The sequence below is a fragment of the Equus caballus genome, chromosome 28 (genome assembly GCF_041296265.1).
Source record: "Equus caballus isolate H_3958 breed thoroughbred chromosome 28, TB-T2T, whole genome shotgun sequence".
In the NCBI taxonomy this organism is placed as follows: domain Eukaryota; kingdom Metazoa; phylum Chordata; class Mammalia; order Perissodactyla; family Equidae; genus Equus; species Equus caballus.
This window is the reverse complement of record NC_091711.1, coordinates 26,203,472-26,224,169: the sequence shown is the minus strand read 5'-3', so window position 1 is coordinate 26,224,169 and position 20,698 is coordinate 26,203,472. Positions and strand designations below refer to the sequence as shown.

Here is a 20,698-nt window from a genome sequence, read left to right as displayed (position 1 = left end):
AGGAAGATGGGCACAGATGTTAGATCAGGGCTAATCTTCCTCAAAGGAAAAGAAGAAAGAAAAGAATTACCCTTCTACATTAAAAAACTAAAAAATCAGGAAAAAAAAGTGATACACTTGTTTTCAGACATTGAACAAGAGGCAGCACAAGACTGATCTCCAAGAGAGAAGAAACAAACATGGTGAGCCCTGTGACTGCCCCAGCTTACTGAGGGCACATTTCTAAGCTACGGCACAGGAAGGGGAACCCAGAGTCCAGTGGTTTCACTGAGCCCAGGAAACAAGGATTAGTGCTCAAGGAGGCCAAGGCAGCTAGAATTTGTGGGACAGAATACTGGAGATGAGGGAGCTGTATAAAGAGAGAAGCCCAGAGATCTGTACAAAGTTCTCCTCCTGTCTTTGGGTAAATACTGAGCTGCATTTATGAGTTAAAACTCTACAAGAGTGGAGAAAGAACCCTCAGAAAGTAGTAGCTAGCTGAACAATTCCTAGTATTCCCACAAGGGTGGGAATACTTCATGTTCCTACCATCCAAAGTGGAAAGCCCTCATAATTTACAAGCATTGGGCAGAGTCCTCAGATGACCTTGAGAATGGGGTTAAATTAGCCCTAGAATAAAGGCTAGACTGGATTCACCCTAATAAAAATCAAAAAGACCCTCAAAAAGTTTAAAGTGACACCAAGTAAATTAACTGCATGTCAGAACAGAGTTTAACCCTTCTTAGAGAAATGTATCAAAATCCAGCAACTAACAGTGTAAAATTCACAGTCGAATGCTCATTCAAAAATTAACAGGCATGAAAATATGATTCCTGACCAGAAAAAAAGTCAACTAATAGAAACACACCCAGAAATGACACAGCTGGTAGAATTAGAAAACAAGGGCATTAAAGCAGCTATCATAAATATACTCCATATGTTCAAGAAAATGCAAACATATTGAAGAAAAAAATGGAAGGTATAAAAAAGATCCAAATAGAATTTCTAAAGATTGAAAATGCAATATCTGAAATGAAACTATACTGCAAGGGATTAACAGCAAATTAGATAGTGCAGAAGAAAAGATTGGTGAACTTGAGAGCATAACAATAGAAACTACAAATGAATGAAGCACACAGAGAAAAGAGACTTGAATAAAAAGAGCATCAGTGAACTGTGGGACAATATTAAGTTGTCTAACATTCGTGTAATTGGAGTCTAAAAGAAGAATCAGAGAACCAAAAAATACATATATATTTGGAAGAATAATAGGCAAAATTTTTCCAAACTTGGTGGAAACTATACATCCACAGATCTAAGAAGCTCAATAAACCTCTAGCAAAAAAAAAGCGTAAAGAAAAGCATACTGAACACAGTTGCCAAGGTAACTCAGTGAAGAAAGGATAGTCTTTTTAACAAATGGTGCTGGAATAATTGGACATCCGTATGCAAACAAAACAAAACAAAAGGAAAAAAACCTCAGCAACATCAACACTCAGTTTATACCATATAGAAAAATTAACTTGAAATGAGCTATAGACCCAAATGTAAGAGCTAAAACTATAAAACTTTTAGGAGAAAATATTTATGACCTTGAGTTAGGCAAACCTTTATTACGTGGGACACAGAAAGCATAAATCATAAAAGGAAAATATTGATACATTGAATTTCAAAGAAATTAAAAACTTTTTCTTTTAAGACACTGTTAAGAAAATGAACAGACAAGCCACAGATGGGGAGAAAATATTTGCAAATCATATATCTGAATATATATTTATATGTCAGAATTTATAAAGAACTCATAACTCAACAAGAAGAAAAACATGAACAAAAAACAGGCAAAATGTTGGAACAGACACTTAACCAAAGAAGAGTCATCAAATAAACACATGAAAAGATGCTCAACACCATTAGTCAACAGGGAAGTTCACATTAAAACCACAATGAGATACTGCTCGCATTCACTATCAAGGCTAAAATTAAGAAGATTGACAATACCAAGTGTTGGTAAGGATGTATAACAACTAAAACTTTCATCATACATTGCTAGTAGAAATGCAAAATTGTACAACCACTTTAGAAAACAGTTTTGCAGTTCCTCATAAAGTTAAACATGCTCTTTTTCTACTACCCAGCAATTCCTCTCCTAAGTACCCATGAAAAGTCACATGTTCTCACAGTGACTTCTCTGTGAATGTCCATAGCACTTTTATTTATAACACCCAAAATCTGTAAACAACCCCAAAGTCTAATTGATGAAAGAGTAAACAAACTGCCAAAATTCTTCAATCATTTCTTTCTTGTTTCCATTTCCTTGTTCCCTATTCTTTCCTGAAAACTTTACAAACTGTCCCTTATTCCATCTAGGCTCTCAAAAGTCTTCTGTGAGCCAGCCAAACCCCCAGATTTTTTCTCAGTCTTCTTTCTTGTCTCCCAAATTGCATTTGCCATTATTAATTACATTTTCTTTCTTTGCATTCTTGTTTTCTTTGGCTTCTATGATAATGAATTTGCATTATTTTCCCACATTGCTCACTGGTCCTTTTTTTGTATTATTTCTAGCTCGTTTCCTTCTTCTGACCTCTAACCATGGGTGGCCCCTAAAGCTTAGCCTTTAGTTCTTAGTTTTTGTTCTGATATCCATTGGTTGTTCTGCCCCCGCTGCCTCCACTATGGTTCAGGCTCTTCTCTTTGCCAGATTATTCTCCTAAAGGGAAACTCTGATCATTTCACTCGCTTGATCACCTGCGCAAGACCTTCAGTCATTCTATGACCAAAGAAAGTTAGCTGTGATATAATGGCAATAGCACTGAAACTGGACTCCAACAACCTGGGTTCAGATACTAGCTCTGCCACTTACTAGGTAGGTAACCTTGGACAAGACAATTAACATCTTCTCAGAGTTTCTGATCTGAAAAATAGGAATGAATAATACTACACCATAGTTTTACTGTAAGGATGAAACTAGATGAATAAAAATGAAGGCAGTTTGTGAAATAAATCATTATTAATCATGAGTATGATCTTTCAACAAATATGTGTTAACTCTTACATGTGCCAACATTGGCTATACACCAGTGGGCAAGCAGACAAGGCCCTCAGCACTGATGGAGCCCATAGTCTAGAGAGGAATAAAAGCAATGAAAATAGACATGGTAAGTTCTAAGTCTGGAAGAAATAAGAAGTGTTGAAGTGCCACATAAGAAGAACATCTCATCTAGTCTTGCAGTGGAGAGGAATGGTGAAGAAAGCTTTCTGAATAAAGTGACATCTAAGATGACACCTAAAAGATAGGTATGAGTTGACCAAGTAAGGGAGTGGAGCAGTTGGTGGCAATGGCAAAGATGTGTGAAAAGTATTCCAGGCAGGGGACTAACATGGGCAAAGGCTAGGAAGGAGGCAAGAGCATAGAGCTTTCTAGGAACAGAAAGAGGTTCAGAATGATTGGTGTGCAAAGTTTAGTACAAAGAAGGGGAGCAGGTGTTGGAAGGGAAGGACAGTGAAAGCAGAGAAAGCATGCATGCAATTTCCTGCATAGGTCAGGCAAACAGAAGCTATCGATGATCCAAGATGAAGTAGAGGGTATTCTAAACTGTGGGCCAAGCATGGTGATAGGAAACAGAGCTGATCAATATCGGGAAGTTACCCAGATTGACAGACAATCAGCATCTGAGGGGACTGTCAATGAATACTAGCCACTGGGCTGCATTCACTGGTAGGGCTCAGTCTCAAAGATGGGAGATTGGCAAAAACAAGGCAGGTCCTCAGGAAAAGGCTATACACCAATCGATTTTATTTATAAAGAGCAGTGATTTTTCAAGGCATTTCTACATCTGTTACCTTCTTAAAAGTCTTCATTGCATCCCTGTGACTTCCTTGCATCGCTGTGGGCCAAGCAGGAACAGGTATCATTAATTACTTTTGTCAAACATACAGTTATTCACATCCATTAATAGAATAAAGGTGGCACAGTTAGTCCCATCCATTATTAGAATGACAAGTGGAGGAGGGATAAATCACATATATTTTCTTTAATCCTACATGTTGAATTTAACTTTAATCCAGGAATGGCTAGCTGCTAAACAAGTATAAAGTGGGTTGTAGTGGAAAAATCATTAGATTGGAGGTCAGGAAACTGGGTTCTATTCTTATCTCTATCATGAACCTATTGGTTGACCTTTGACCAATCACTTTAAGCACCCCGTGCCTCAGTTTCCTCCAATTGGACTAGATCATTGATGGAGAAGGACTCTTCTGGCACTCAAATCCTAGGACTCCAAGTACTGAGGGTAAAGGAAAAGCTAGGACTCCAAATGTATTGGAGAATTTTTTATGTTTATTTTTAGCCCCAATCTTTATTTTTATTTTGGTCTTCTGTCTTGTTTCTTGTTCCTCCTTGCAGTTCTGTCATTTCCCTGCCCCCTGAAGATATTTAAGAGGCTGCTTTTTCATCACTTTAAAACTGTAAATATGCCCTTGAAACATGCAAAGAGGCTTTTGTGTACTTACAAATCGAGGTTATTATCGTACAAGTAAGTCACTTGAGTGCACTGCATTCCTCGGCTTGCTCCATTGAGAGCTTTATTAGGTTATATTGTCCTATCTTAGAAGGACTGGGTGAGTAGATAAGACTCTCCCACTTTAAAAGGCGGCTATCTGATGAAACAGGGTACCTAATGCTCCAGAGTGTAAGCGAAAGGATCTTGGTGCTGCCTGAGAGACAGACACACTTCTCTAAGACAAGTAGGTGCTCCACTTAAAGTGGCACAGTCAAGGACAAATGTTCTAAAATTAACCCAGCCAGCTGCTCCGCCACAGACGCCCACCTGTCAATTACGCTGTCTTCTCCTTGTCCAGCCTTCTCGCTCCATGAAACTAGAACTCTCCTTACTGCAACCCTTTAAAAGCCTGAAACCTCACATACTTTCCAAAAGGTTACCTATCCATGAAAGCAGAAAGCCTGTTTCAAGAACATATTAGGGTACATGTACTTATCTCAAAGAATTTATGCTCTTTGAGCTTTTAAACTCAAATACCTAAAACTTCAACTTACTGGTGCCAGCAACTGGCTTCAGAAGTCAACTGACATAAAACGTTCCTTGTTAGTGAGGTGGCAATACAAAACTAGAGGGTGTATCTGACTAAATTTTAGGAACTTAAACAGTATGAGAGTTTTCAGTTTTGAGATAGCTTGATAAACAGCAGAAATAGAGACAAATATATCAGTTTCTATGTTTAGGTCTAAGGTGTGTCATCAACCTAACAATAAACAGAACAGTTGTCAATGTGTAGTAACAAGGTTCAACTGAATTAACCAGATGCTGTTTGTAAACAGCTCGTGAACAACCACGTAAAAAAAAAAGGATGGCTTTATAATGTAATTGGAAATGTTTCTCAATATAGATTTTATTCTAACCAGGCTTAGAGTAAGAAAGAAGTGTGATTATTTTTCTTACATAGAAATGGTTTTTACTGTGGAGATGATTTGTGTTTTTATTAGATTGTATTAGGTAAAAGTTCCAGGGATTTCTCTCTAAATGTGTTGTTGTCATTCTTTCAGCTGGTGTAAATTTATTACTGAAAACACGTTATTCAAATGTGACACCAAAAAGTATTTTAATATTGATTAATACTAAATCCATTTTTTCTATAAAATAAAATTTTATTAGCCATGTTGGATATGGTATAAGATTAGCATACAACTAAGATATTTTGTAAGATGCTAAAGTTTATTGTGAAGTTCTATGCACCTAGTATATTATCTTATGAATAAAATGCACATTATATGAATAAAATTTTATTATATTTATATTAATCTTATATCAGAAAATTAAAGTAAACCTTCTTAACATGATTCTACATTGACTCACTCCTTCGGTATTTATTATTGATAATCTATAAGACCTGGTATCAGATGAGAATACAAAGATGCATCAAAAAACAGCATAAACATAAAAAATATAAAGTAGAAGGTTATAATAGGTATCAACAATTATAAAGAAATTTATAGCAAGCGTTTGCCTGTATATTAAAAGATACAAATACTAAAACAGAATTATTGAATAAACCTATAAAGTTCAGATGATTATATTTTAAATTATTCTTCATATTTCTAGTTTGATATGCCCCATAAGAAAACTCACTGTTTTTCAAGCTTTTTATCAACTAAATGTTGATCAACTAAATGTTGATCAACTAAATCTACACTTCTAGCTTTCTTATAAAATTTCCAGTATGTCATTTCTAGGATATTTCTATACAAAAATAAAGGCTTACCAAGTTACAGTTTTATAAATTGTATTTCATAAAAGTTAAGCTGCCTTGGTTTTTAATTTTTTATTGCAATAACATTGGTTTATAACATTATATAAATTTCAGGTGTACATCATTATATATTTTGATTCTGGTAGATTACATCATGTTCACCACCCAAAGACTAGTTACCATCTGTCACCACTCACATGTGCCTCATCACCCCTTTTACCTTCCTTCCTCTCCCCTTCCCCTCTGGTAACCACCAGTCCAATCTGTTTCTATGTGTTTGTCGTTGTTTTAATCTTCTACTTATGAGTGAGATCATATGGTATTTGACTTTCTCCCTCTGACTTATTTCATTCAGCATAATACCCTCAAGATCCATCTATGTTGTCACAAATGGCCAAATTTCATCATTTCTTATGGCTCAGTAGCATTCCATTGTGTATGTATACCACATCTTCTTTATCCATTCATACCTTGATGGGCACCTAGGTTGCTTCCAAGTCTTGGCTATTGTGAAGAATGCTGTGATGAACATAGGGGTGCATGTATCTTTATGCATTCGTGTTTTCATGTTCTTTGGAAAAATACCCAGCAGTGGAATAGCTAGATTATATGGTAGATCTATTCTTAATTTTTTGAGGAATTTCCATACTGTTTTCCATAGTGGCTGCACCAGTTTGCACTCCCACTCGCAGTGTGTAAGGGTTCCCTTTTCTCTACATCCTCTCCAACCCTTTCTGTTTCCTGTCTTGTTAATTATAGCCATTCTAATGGGAGTGAGGTTGCCTTGATTTTTCAGACTTCAGCTTTCAGCCAGGATGCACTAACAAGAACCAGACTAACCCTGCTGCCTGAAACAACTAAAAAACTGGACCAAATATATGAAACAACTGTTTTCAAGTATTGGACATCAGGCAGCAGAAGAGAGTGACCATTGAGAGTGCAGAAGCAAATGAGGTGAACCCTATGATTGCCCCAGCTTATTGCCTAGAGAGTTTCCGAGGGGGACAGGAATGGGGGCATGCAGGAAGGAGGAGCCTAATGGATTTTCTGAAACAAGGAGTTGAGAGTCTGGGAAGGTCAATGTGGCTGGAGTTTGCAGGGCAGAGTACCAGAGAGGAGAGAGATGCGCTGGGAGAGATCGCCAGAGACCTACAGGTGGTTCCCCTCAAGTCTTCAGCTGAGTACTGATCAACACATATGTGTAAGAAAACCACCTGAGGCCAGAGAAAGAATCACCTTAAAGAATAGAGGGAGCAAATCCTCAGAGGTCACGTGGGACCACGAATAGTCAGCCAGAGTGGAAAACCTTGTAATTCAACTTTGTAATGCATCAGTAGAGTGATTTGAAGGATATTGCCTCAGTGAAAGGGCAGAATTAGCCCTATACTAAAGGATGCATTGGTCCTACCTAACAAAGCTTAAAAACATGCCTCAAAAGTATAGAGGTATTTCCAAGTAACTTAACTTCATACTCCATAAAGCTCAAGAATAAAAAAATATCCAGCACTCAACAAGGTAAAATTCATAATGTCTTGCAGCCAATCAAGCCATGCAAAAGGTGGAAAGATATAACCTATAAGGGTAGAAAAATAAATCAATAGAAAAAAATCCAGAAATGACGCAAATGCTAGAATTAGTAGTCATGGACATTAAAAGTTATTATAACTATGTTCCTTGTGTTCAAGAATGTAGAGAAAAGATTGACCATGTTAAGAAGAACATGAAAAACATGGCAAAAATCCAAATTGAGCTTCCGCTGTTGAAAAATACAATGTCTGAGATGAAAAATACATTAAATGGGAGTAGTAGATTAGACACTACAGAAGCAAAGATTTGTGATGTTCAATGCATAGTAATGGAAATGATCCAATATGAAACACAGGGAGAAAAAGACAGAAAAATCAATCAATCAATCAGTGATTTAAATAAGTAAATCAGTGAGCTGTGGAACATCTTCAAGCAATCTAATATAGGCGAAGTTGGAGTCCGTGAAGCAGAGAAGGGAGAGGAAGGGAACAGAAAAAAAATGAGAAATAATGGCTGAAAGTCTTCTAAATTTGATTGTAACTGTAAGTCCACAGATCCAAGAAGTGCAACAAACCATAAACACAAGAAACAAGAAGAAAACTACCCCGAGGCACATCATAATCAAATTGTTTAACAAACAATAATAAAGAGAAAACCTTAAAAACAGCCGGAGTGAAAAATGACATATTATGTACAGAAGAACAAATATAAGAATAACAGCTCTTTGACAGAAACAATACAAGCCAAAAGACTGTGGGACAGAACCCTGAGAGCACTGACAGAAAAAAATTGTCAACCTAGAATTCTATACCCAGCAAAAATATTTTTCAATAATGAAGATGAAACATAGACTTTTCCAGATATGGAAAAGCAAAAAAAAAAAAAAAAGAAAGTTCATCGCCAGCAAGCCTACATTACAGGAAATGTTAAAAGAAATCCTTCAGAAAAATGATACCAGATGGCTATCTGGATCTACACAAAGCAATGAAGATCATCAAAAAGGGAAAATAGGTGGATATTTGTAAGAAACTTTTTTTCTTATTTTTAAAATCTCTTTAAAAGACAATTGACTTTTTAGAGCAAAAATATTAACAATGTGTTGTGCAGCTTATAATATATGTAGAAGTCAAATGCACGACAATAAAAGCACAAAGTTTGAGAAGAGGAATTGGGAGTTTACTGTTGTAAGTTTCTTCTACGTTAAGTGGTAAATATTACTTACAGATAGACAGTGTTAAGTTAAAGATGTACACTATAAACCCTAAAACCACTATTTTTTAAAAGAAAGAGTTATAACTAATAAATAAAAAATGAAATAAAAGGGCTGCTAAAATATTCAATCCAACAGAAGGTGGAAAAAGAAAGGGAAGAGTATATAAAACAAAAAAGCAAGATGGTAGATTTAAACACAACCATATCAACAATCCGTTAAATGTAAAAGGTCTAAACACTCCAATTAAAGGCATACGTTATCAGATTGGATAAAATTTTTTAAAAGACACAACTATGCTCTCTAGAAGAACTCCACATAGGTCTTAAATGAATGATCTATGGTTCCATTTTAAGAAACTAGTAAAGAAGAGAAAATTAAACCCAAAGTAAGCAGAAGAAAGTACATAATAAAGATAGAAGCAAAAATGAGGTAGAAAAACAATAGAGGAAATTGTTGAAACCAAAAGCTGCTTTTTCTGAGAGCATGAAGGTGTCTAGATTTCAAAAACCATTAAAGAACAATTGCAGTTATGATCCTCGAGCTTCCATTTTTGGTAAATAAGAAAACTAGACCAGAAACCATGGAAAAGATCTAATATTTGTATATGTTTGGGTGCTTGCCTGCCTGATCTGTTTTCTTAAGAATATGAAAGATCATGGGGCCGGCCTTGTGGCCAAGTGTTTAAGTTCAAGTGCTCTGCTTCGGTGGCCTAGGGTTTCGCCGGTTTGAATCCTGGGCGTGGACATGGCACTGCTCATGAGACCATGCTGAGGAGGCATCCCACATGCCACAACTAGAAGGACCCACAACTAAAATACACAACTATGTACCGGGAGGATTTGGGGAGAAAAAGCAGGAAAAAAAAAAGATTGGCAACAGTTGTTAGCTCAGGTGCCAATCTTTTAAAAAAAAAGAATATGAAAGATCTGTGTGCTACTGAAAAGAAGGAATCCATAAAGCTGTTTTGAAATGTATTGCATACTTTTACATAGGTATTTATACATATGTGTACGTGTTCACATACTTCTCATTAAGAGTGCAGAACTTGTGGTGAGAACATCTTGTTTTCTTTATTCTTCTAAACTCTATTCCCTAATTGGCTTCTCCTTTCTCACAATGTTATTTGGAGAAATCCTTTATCCATTTATTCATTCAACATAATTATGAAATGCTATAATATGCCAGAGACCGTGGGACATGCTGGGGGCACAGCTGTTAACCAGACAAGATCCCTGCCCACTGAGCAGCATCTAATGTGTGATACAGACAAGTAAATAGGCAGTAACAGTGTACTAGCGTACAAGTGCTGTCATGAAAAGAACAGTGCCAGGGGAGTCCGCAGGATGGGTAATCAACTTGGACCTGAAATATTTCTCAAGCTAGCAGCTAAAAGAATTTTTTTTAATGTGATAACCAACTTTATTGAATTATTATGATTCAACATGGGCAATGAAATGCTAGGTGTGGAGCAATATGTAAAGTATAAGTTCAATACTGAAAGAATTTCCTGACTGTTATGTACCTAATAGTTACTCTTTTTCTTATTCTGTTCACACTGTGTTAAAACTTTGTTGAAATTTTCATCTCAGAGTATAAATAGGACATAGAATGCTATTTTTACTAATTCTCAGTATTATTGAGAATTTTTTGTAAGTATTCTAGATGAGGAAGAACATACAGGTGATTCTAACCTGTTTGGAACTTTTTAAGGATCTCTTTGTTATGCTGGGCATAAGAAATGGTAGAACTTAAGCCAAGAATCCAGATCTTTAGGCAAAGTTTGAGGGGTTCCAGGCTTAGAGAAGTGAGGCGAGAGCAGAGAAATGTGAAGATTCCAAAGATTAGGTAGGAAAGGGTCCATGATTCATTCAGAAGCTCAGTGTGTTTTAAAATTATGCGTTTCCTTTAACCCATTGATTTCATATTTGGAAATGTATCTTCAGGATATTATTATAAACTTCTACATTTAAGTACAAGATTGTTTATTGTAGTGGGTTTTACTGAAAAGTTAGAAACAACTTAGATGCCCAACAATAGGCTAAATAAATTGTCACATCCACACAATGGAATTCTAACCAGGTTTTTAAATTATGTAGCAGTGTTTCTCAGATTTTCTTGTGCATCAGAATCACCGCCAGATCGCTGGGCCCCACCTCCAGAATTTCTGATTCAGTCAGCCTAGTATAGCGTCCCAAATTTTCCCAGGTTGATACTGATGCTGCTGGTCCCAGGGCCACACTTTGGGAACCACTAATGTAGATTTATTTTATTGACTTGGAAAAATATTCACAAGGTTTTGTTAAGTTGAAACAAAGCTGTTTACATTGTATTCTACATGTATACATGCAGAAGTTTAGATGGAAACATATCGAGTTGGTATCCCTGGTTGTCTTTGGAGTGGATCACATTGTATATTCTTGTCTCCTACATTTTGAGTGACTGATTTTTCTATAATGAGCATAGTATTCATCACTAAAACATAATCAAATTTCTTAATTTAAAAAATAAGATCATGAAGTCCTGGCCAATAGCACTAACCAGCTGGAAATATCAAACTAGGCTTGGTCCTACTTACCCTCTGGCTTTTTTTTCCCCCTGAGGAAGATTCACCCCAAGTTAACATCTGTTGCCAATCTTCCTCTTTTATTTGAGGAAGATTCGGCCTGAGCTAACATCCATGCCCATCTTCCTCTATTTTGTATGTGGGTCATCACCACTGCATGGCTACCAGCAGGTGGTATAGGTCTGTGCCCAGGCACTGAACCTGGGCCACAGAAGCTGAGCACAATGAGCTTAACCACTAGGCCATGGGGCCAGCCCGTGGAGGCTTTTTTAACTGTCTTGTTAGGAGTGTATATTCAGAAGCAATCACAGATACAGGCACTGTGGTGGGCCCATAGATACATCCTGTTCCTGATGGGCACAAAAACAGAAGAGGCTGATATTATATGGAGAGCTTCTACACTTTTTCTTACTTCATTTTAGTAGTGCCATACAGACTTCTTCTGGGGATATTTGAAGAAAAACTGGGTGGGACCCAAAGGGCGACCTGCCAGAAGTTCGAAGCATCTGGATTGGCGCACTCTTTGTTTCCTGACTCAGGGTAGATCCATTTCCCAGGGTATCAGATTAAGGCGTCTCCTTTCTGGAAAAAAGATTTCATGGTTTAAATTCCCGTTCACTTTTGTGTCTGTGGCACTGGCTGTCTCCTTTCCAGCATGCAGCCTCAGGGGTCATGATGTCCCTTCCCTGCTGATATCAGCATGCCAACTGTGGTGTCATGCACACCAAGCACAGAGCCGCCATTCAGCTTCCACAGTCTGGGTTCAGGAAGCAAAAGAGCTTCTAAGTTCCTACAAACCTTGACAGATCTTCCTTTAGCCTTGAATGTGCTGAACAATTCTCAGGGGGAGGCTGGGACGGGGAGGGAAAGAGAGGGAACTAATGTAAATGTCAAGGGTGAATATGTGTCAGGAACAGAGGGAGCAAACAGTTGCCTCCAATGTTCAGGAAAAGGAAGTGTGGGCGACAACGTAGAGAAGTACGCCATAGACTTTTCAGTGGAAAACTTATTTAGCTGGCGCTGGTTACCCTTTCCCCATGTCCTTGCATTACTGTGGTTGATAAACTAGGAGGGAGCCACGCCACTTATTTAGAGCAAGATTTCTTTACAAAGGTCTAATAGAATGCCAGTGTTTGGCATGTCATATTGAAAATAAATCTTACAATGGATTCAATGTTTTTTATTTTTTTAACGATTCAAAATATGAAATCATGTTCTGCTTTAGGCTATTGTTAAAAGAAAGAGACGTTACTTCTACACTGACTTTCCAAGAGGTGACATAGAATTTGTTGGAAAATTGTATTCCATAATACGTTGCTTTCCCCCAACTTTACGTGTGAATAAATGGCGCTGAATATTGTTTAAGTTTAAGTTACAGCTTTTTCTAAGTTTTGCAAGTTCGAAACTAGCGAGAAATGCAGAAATAATTAGAAATACTGGTTAATGATTCAGTTATTTATAACTGTTGTTATAATACAAGTTCTTGCCTCTCCCTTGTGGTCCTATAGCATGAATTTATTATGTGAACCTATTTAGGACCCTGAAAAGGAAGTTATGTGAAATCTTCACCTATTACTTGAGTGCCAAGAACAATGTTCTAATTAATTTACCAAAAATGTATTGAATACCCACTCTGTGCCAGGCACTGTCCTGGGATATATCAGCCACTCTGCTCAAGAAGTTCACACTTTAGACTGGGAAGACAGTAAATCGTCAAACGACCACAAATCTAATGTGTCCCATGCTAATAAGCACTAAGACTCAAAATAGGCAGGACTATTTTAAAGACTTTGTATTTTATTGAAAGAAATGGGAGGTTTTTGGGTGAGGATGGATTTAAGCAAGGGAGTGACATGATCCAACTTCTGTTTATAGAGAATCAGTTTGGCTGCTGGGTGGAGAATGAGCTGTGGGAGGCCAAGTGTCCATTGAATTATTACCCCCTCCTCAAAGTCATATTTCATTGATGACAATTCTCTACCATTAGACCTGGAGATATGATCCTATACAGTTGATTCTTGCCTTTTCATACTTTTGGTGTAAAATTGATTTCTAAAAGGAAATTTTTATATCCAAAGTATCCCTTAAACAATTTTTTTTCTTTCTGGAAAGTGACTTTTAGATACTTTCTCTTGAAACTGGAGTTTATCCGAAACCTACTTTTTGTTTTTTTTAAAGATTGGCACCTGAGCTAACTACTGTTGTCAATCTTCTTTTTTTTTTTAATTTTTTTATTCCACTTTTTCTCCCCAAATCCCCCCAGTACATAGTTGTATATTTTAGTTGTGAGTCCTTCTTGTTGTGACATGTGGGATGCCACCTCAACGTGGCCTGACAAGCGATACCATGTCCGCGCCCAGGATCCGAACCAGCAAAACCCTGGGCTGCCGAAGTGCAGCGTGTGAACTTAACCAATTCGGTCCCAGGGCCGGCCCACAAAACCTTTTTAATAATTACTCTACTTTCAGACTACTTGATTATGAAAATGTTCATTTTTTTGTGGATAGAGTTTTAAAATATCTTTAAAAAGCCAAGAGATACTTAAGAATTTTTCAGCGGAGCCTTTGTGTCTCTTATTATATAGGTTAATGAACTTGCTTGGGATTTTGTTCTTTTTTTTTTTTTTAAACCTGCATAATAACGTATAACAGTGTTGGTCTCTTTATAATACTGTTTCATGTTATAAAGTATTTTGGAATTCTTTTCTTATATTCCTTGGTTTCCACTGGCAGTGATTTCTTCTTCCACCAACCTCTGCTTCCCCAAAGTAACAGATCCACTAGAGAATTTTGCACCACCCACCCCAGGGCCCTCTTTTATAAGCCCTCACATAATGTATAGGCTCACACACATGCCCGAGTCCACCCTTTCTGAGCCTTCCATTCCCCTGGTTTCCTCCTCAGAACTAAAGTTTTAAATTGCCTTCAGCGTCTATGTATAACCTACACAATAGAAACTATCTCATTACTTAATTATACTTTGCATTTAACTAAAAGTGCTGTTAACTAACTTGATCCAGCTCTTTACTCACTGCATTTGGGTTTAAGTGACTTTTGACTAATTTCAGAAATCAAATCTACCCTCAAAGGATTGTATATTTACTACCAGCAAAGCTATTCCAAATACGCGCCGCAGGCTTGGAAGACAGATCCAGAAAAGGAGAACCAAGCATATGTGTAGCAACAGGGGCCCCAATTAATAACTGATCAGTCTTTCAAAGAGTCACACCTCCTTTAGAAACATAAGAGCCTGGATCTTGATTTTGCAATTGCTTTCTAACTGGTCTTCCTGCTTTTATTCTTCACCCTTTACAATCCGTTCTCTTCACAGAAAGGAGTTATCTTTTTTAAAAAGGCAAATTGGATCATATAATTCTCTGCCTATGACCTTCCGGCGGCTTCCCACCACAGTCCGAATAACTCCCACGGGCTTTAAAGGGTTCTATTCAGGATGTGTCTGCATCAGCTCTGTCCTCCTCTCCAAATGCTCTCCCCTTGTCCCGTGGACTCCAGTCACACTGGCCTTGTTCTTCCTTGAATAAGCCAAGCTTAATTCCGCTTCATGGCCTTCAAACGTGCTGCTCTTTCTGCCAGAACGTGCTTCCCCCAAGAACTCTGCACGGCTGCCTCCATCTCAAGAGTCGGTCTCTGCCGCTTACTCAATTTACACTTCTTCTGCATCCAAACAGGCAGCACATCTGTTCCTTGGAATAACAGGGCGACTCTTCCTCAGGTGTGATCAAGGTCAAAGTACCTCTTATCTTATCACTTGCAGATGACAAAAGGTATAAATCAAACCAGGACTATGTGGGGTAAACAGTTCAGGATTTGCACACAGCCTTATGCACACATGGTATTTCTTTTTTCTTTACAGGTTATTTTCAGAGCTTTGTCACCACCGTATGACGTGGAGAACCCTTATGGTGCGAAAGCACAGGAGCAGCTGAAGATCACCAACCTCCGTGTGCAGCTGCTAAAACGACAGTCTTGTCCCTGTCAGGGAAATGACCTGAATGCAAAGCCTCAGCATTTTACACACTATGCAATCTATGATTTCATCGTCAAGGGCAGCTGCTTCTGTAACGGCCATGCTGATCAATGTGTACCTGTTGATGGCTTCAGACCCGTCAAGGCCCCAGGAACATTCCACGTGGTATGTAACCAAGTGCACACCTATGAAAGACAAGTCACGAGTTCCCTTCAGCTTTGGGCGTTGGTAGTCTAAGTTCCCTTAAGGTTGGTCTGTGCTTGCATAGTACTTCTTCCTTCTTCCTCTGCGATTCACTCCTCCAACTCGTACCCATCCTAGAAAGTGCCTATTAACTTGTGTTTTAATCTTCAATTTTAGAATTATAGTCAAGTATGATAACCTGATTCTTTGGAAAGCATCCATGCCAGTTTTGAGTACCAGGACCTTCAGATATAAAGTGTAAGATGAGCAGTAGGAGAGGTTGGCATAATCATATTAGTGGCATTATCACACAGAAGCCAGCTTTGACGGTAAGGTAAATGGGGACCATTGTTGAGTAGATTTTAAAGTGGAAAAAATAAGAACCTCAGTTTAAAGCCTTGTCTCTTTTGCTATCTGGCCAATAGAATGAATAATAATTCTCTGTGAAGAGCGGCCTGACCCCCTCTCACCCTAAGGCAGAGTTAAACTCTCCTCCAGGTTCACACGTCTTGTGCTTTCCTCTGAACTTTTGCTTGTCTGCATCTTCCAGGAGATCCTGAACTCCTGAGGACAGGGCCTGGGTGACCTTTGTATCCTCAGGACCTCGTGCATTACCTAAGCCAGAAGAGGGTGTTCCGTAGGTGTCTGAATGATAGCAACATAGGCTTAGAGAGATGATGAAAAATTACAGTCTTGTTTGTCCTCATATGACCTTCTTCCAAAAAAGATACAAAGTGGCCCAGACAGCAGGCACCTTGTTGGGCTGCATCCAGAGCTCCGGATAGGAGTAGGCAAGGAGAAGGCAAGTAGGAGAGCACCTCAATTTTTTAATTTTATATTTTGCTCTGATACTTCTCATCAAAGCAAAATAAAAAAATAAATAACATTTAAAAGGCCTCAGAGCATCTGACTAGGACAGTGGCCAGAGAGTAACGAAAATAGAAACAATGCTGTTACTTCAGTGAATCTGGGTCTCTCCAGTTGAAGAAAATGCAACATTCATTCAACAAACACTAGTTTCCAGACACTAATGGGTCTTTGAACTAATATTGCTTTAAATAAAGGATGGGATAATTTGGTATATCTAAGTTACTTGGGTTCAGGTATGATCCAAATAGAAAATAACCCAGAGATTCTAGAGACATGTCAACCTACTCGACTGTAAAACTAGAAAGTTTTTGTGAAGTAGAGTGCTAGTAAATTTTTGTCATTATATTTAAATGAATTAGTGAAAAGAGAACCTATAGGCGCAATGGACTGAATGGTTGTATCACCCCAAAATCCGTATGTTGAAACCCTAATCCCAGTGTGATGGTATGTGAAGGTGGGGCCCTCTGGGAGATAATTAGGTCATGAGAGTGGAGCTCTCATGAATGGGCATAGTAGCCTTAAAAGAAGAGGTCAAAGAACTAGCTAGCTTTCCGCCCGCCATATGAGGACACAGTGAGAAATTAGCAGTCTGCAGCCTGGAGGACAACCCTCACCAGAACCTGACCATGCTGGCACCCTGACCTTAGACTTTCAGCCTTCAGAACTGTGAGAAACAAGTCTCTGCTGTTTATAAGCCACCTAGTCTTTAGTACTTTGTTGTAGCAGCCTGAACTAAGATGCTGGCCTTTTGTCTCCTCAACTGTCTCTTATAATTCAGGCCTTATAGAATCACTTCAGGGTCGAGTCCTGAGCAAAAGGACAGACACAAGCCTAGAGGCCCCCATAGCATGGCCCAGAGAAGCCATATTTGTGGGTAAATGACCTGTGAGACAACCTGAATGGCTCTTATCAACCAAACTAAATTACCAGGCTCCCCAGAGACTTACAAGACATTTATCAGTATACATTTAAAAGGAATAGTTTTGTTTTCTTTTACTTTTTTAAGTCCTCTGAATGTAAACTGTCAAAGAGTGAGCAATGCTTTCTAAGGCTAAAGTGAAAATTCTAGAAATTCCTATTTGTTCTGCTATATTCAACAAGGGATAATTACCCCAAGTTATGAGACTTTTGCAAAAGTCTTGAAATACAAGAATTCTGTACAATCTTCTGCCAGCAAGAAAACTGTCAATCCATGAGCCCGAGCCTCCGGGTCTGCGCCTGCTGGCCGTCTGCTTCACTCTGCCACTACCCGCTGCATGCTTGCTGCCCACCATGGCCTTGCAGTGCTCTGGCTGCATCCTGTCTGGGGTCCTGCCGCCCTCCACCCAGGCCTCGCTGTGGCAGCCTCTGCCAGATCCATCTCAGTGGGAGATGGGACCCCCAGATCCCATCCTAGGAGTCACAGGAATCTGTAAGAGAGACACCAACAGCAAAAAGATGAATCTAGGAGGTGGTGCCTACTGCGATGATAGTGGAAAGCCTTACATGATCCCTAGCTTCCGGAAGGCAGAGGCCCAGATTGGTGCAAAAAAAATGGACAAAGAATACCTGTCCATTGTGAGACTGGCTGAATTTTGTAAGGTTTCTGCAAAATTAGCCCTGGGTGAGAACAGCAGAGTGCTGAAAAGTGACCAGTATGTCACTGTGCAGACCATTTCTGGAACTGAGGCCCTAAGGACCGCAGCCAGTTTTCTGCAAAGATTTTTAAAGTTCAGCCGAGATGTCTTTCTGCCCAAACATCCTGGGAAAATCATACACCCATCCTCAGGGACGCTGGATGCAGCTACATGGTTATTGATACTGTGACCCCAAGACTTGTAGCTTTGACTTCACAGTGCTATGAAGGACACTTTAAAAATGCCAGAGCAAAGTGTTTTTCTCCTGCATGACCATGTCCACAATCCCAGGCGAGTGGACCCTCATTCTAAGCAGTGGAAGGAAATAGCAACGGTAGTGAGGAAACAGAATCTCTTTTCGTTCTTTGAAGTGGCCTACCAAGGCTTTGCCGGTGGTGATGGTAACAAGGATGCCTGGGCAGTGCGCCACTTCATTGAAGAGGGCATTAATATTTGTCTCTTCCAATCCTTTGCCAAGAACGTGGACTTATATGGTGACTGTGTGGGAGCCTTCACTGTGGTCTGCGAAGATGCTGATGAAGCCAAAAGGGGGGAGTGACAGTTGAAGATCTTGATCCGTTCCACGTATTCCAACCCTCTTCTCAAAGGGGCCCGGATTGCCTCAACCATTCTGACAGCTGGATTTGTGGAAACAATGGTTGCAAGAATTGAACTTCAGGGCCAACCACATCATTAGCATGAGAACTCAGCTGGTCTCCAACCTCAAGAAGAAGGGTGCTCCCACGACAGGCAGCGCATCCCTGACCAGATTGGCAGATTTTGTTTCACAGGGGTAAAGCCCGAACAGGTGGAGAGGCTGACCCAGGAGTTCTCCATCTGCACTGCTGTTCTTTTCCTTAGGCGTGAAGGTGTATAACTAGCCTAGATTTTCATCCTATTCTATTGCTTGATTGGCCATCAACCCCATCCTATCAGGATTTACTTATGTGAAGAATGAAAAATGTAATTTACTGCTCATCCCATACCCTCACCTTTCTTGGCAAAGAATAGCAGAGAGTAGGCAACTGCATCTTATTTCAGCATCCTCTTTAATGATTGTTTACTTGTCTCCTCTCAGGATGTTGCCTCTGCCTGATTGGACCGTGTACCTTCGTTCAGTGAGGTTGTGCAGTCGCTCACCTCACATAATAGGTCAGGCAATGCAGGGTAGAACCAGGAAAGAGGATGCTCTTGGCTTTGTTTTTAACCTTTATGAGCTGCCAGCTGGGCTTAGGCTTCACCCTTCAGAAAGATAACCTCCATCTGCTCTAATCACATAGACATTTTTTTTTTAAGATTGACCCTAAGCTAACATCTGTTGCCAATCTTTTTTTTTTCTTTTTTTTCTTCTTCTTAAAGCACCCCCAGTACATAGTTGTATATTCTAATTGTATGTCCTTCTTGTTCTGCTGTATGGGACGCTGCCTCAGCATGGCCTGATGAGCGGTGCTGTGTCTGCACCCAGGCTCCGAACTGGAGAAACCCTGGGCTGCTGAAGCAGAGTGTGCCAACTTAACCACTTGGTCACAGTGCCAGCCTCTTATTGCATTCTGGTTTCTCTGTTACAATAAAGTTAATGTAAACCCCCCCAAAATAAGGGGAAAAAACCCAATCAACCTATAAAGAGGATCTGCATAGCCAAGTAAAGGGGATTAGATAGTTGTGTTTTTCCATTTCAAAAGGATGTTAGAATGAGGAGTCTTCATCCTAGAAGACCCTATAGGATGGAAACCTCATTTCCTTGCTAATCTCAGGCTGCTTTGAAATGGGAAGCAATTTCTTTTTAAAATAATACTAGTTTTGTGACATCCTGCTACCTGGTTTTCGTATGGGTCTCTACCTCTGCAGGACTGGTGGTATCCCTGGTGCTGTGACTGCAGCATGTCCCGAAACCAGGCAAGACCAAGTCAAACCTGGTGCTGGGCCAGGTGAGGGGCAGGAAGCAGGCTAACTGGCCAAAGCTATGTTGGCCTCCAGGGATCCAGTTGCATGAGAATCCTTGCTGGCTGTACTCCCTTAAAAAAAAAAGCCATAAGCAATTGGACCAGCAGAGGCTTAGGGTTGGAAATGTGAGTGCTTCTGGTTTGAGATTTTTCCCATCTCTAAACTTAGGTGCATTTTATTTTTATGTATATTTTTTATGGATTATAAAGAGCTGGTATTAAATTTGGAAATGGTTGCCTCTTATGAAGGTGATGTTTTTATTACTCTGATTGCTTACCTGAGCAAATTGCACATTAAAAGCATAGACGTTTTCATTTCCTTTTTTGTTGTTGTTGTTGTTGTTTTGGTTTTTTGGCTAACTAGGGAGTAGATGCCCTAAGTAGAAGTTACATGGGTAGTTGGTAAAATAGCAAATGTTAGTATCATTAGGATGTGGTATAGACGGGGAAGTCTTGATTAAATGTTCAGCCGGTGCTTTCTAGGTCTCCAGCCCCTGCTCAGTCCTACAGAAATGCTTCTCAGTTCAATTTTCCCTACCACCAGTTCAAATTT

The 20,698-nt window shown here is 39.2% G+C and overlaps 1 protein-coding gene and 1 pseudogene across 12 annotated transcripts in view; both read left to right on the top strand.

Annotated features, from left to right (window-relative positions):
- NTN4 (netrin 4) overlaps window positions 1–20,698 on the top strand; it is a 170,207-nt gene that overhangs the window by 71,446 nt on the left and 78,063 nt on the right. For all 12 annotated transcript variants that reach the window (XM_023631826.2, XM_070254507.1, XM_070254512.1 and 9 more), the window contains one exon: window positions 15,420–15,698. In XM_023631826.2, coding sequence (XP_023487594.2) covers window positions 15,420–15,698 — 279 coding nt within the window. The remainder of the gene's footprint in view (window positions 1–15,419; window positions 15,699–20,698) is intronic.
- LOC111771132 (aspartate aminotransferase, mitochondrial pseudogene) lies at window positions 17,730–20,459 on the top strand (annotated as a pseudogene).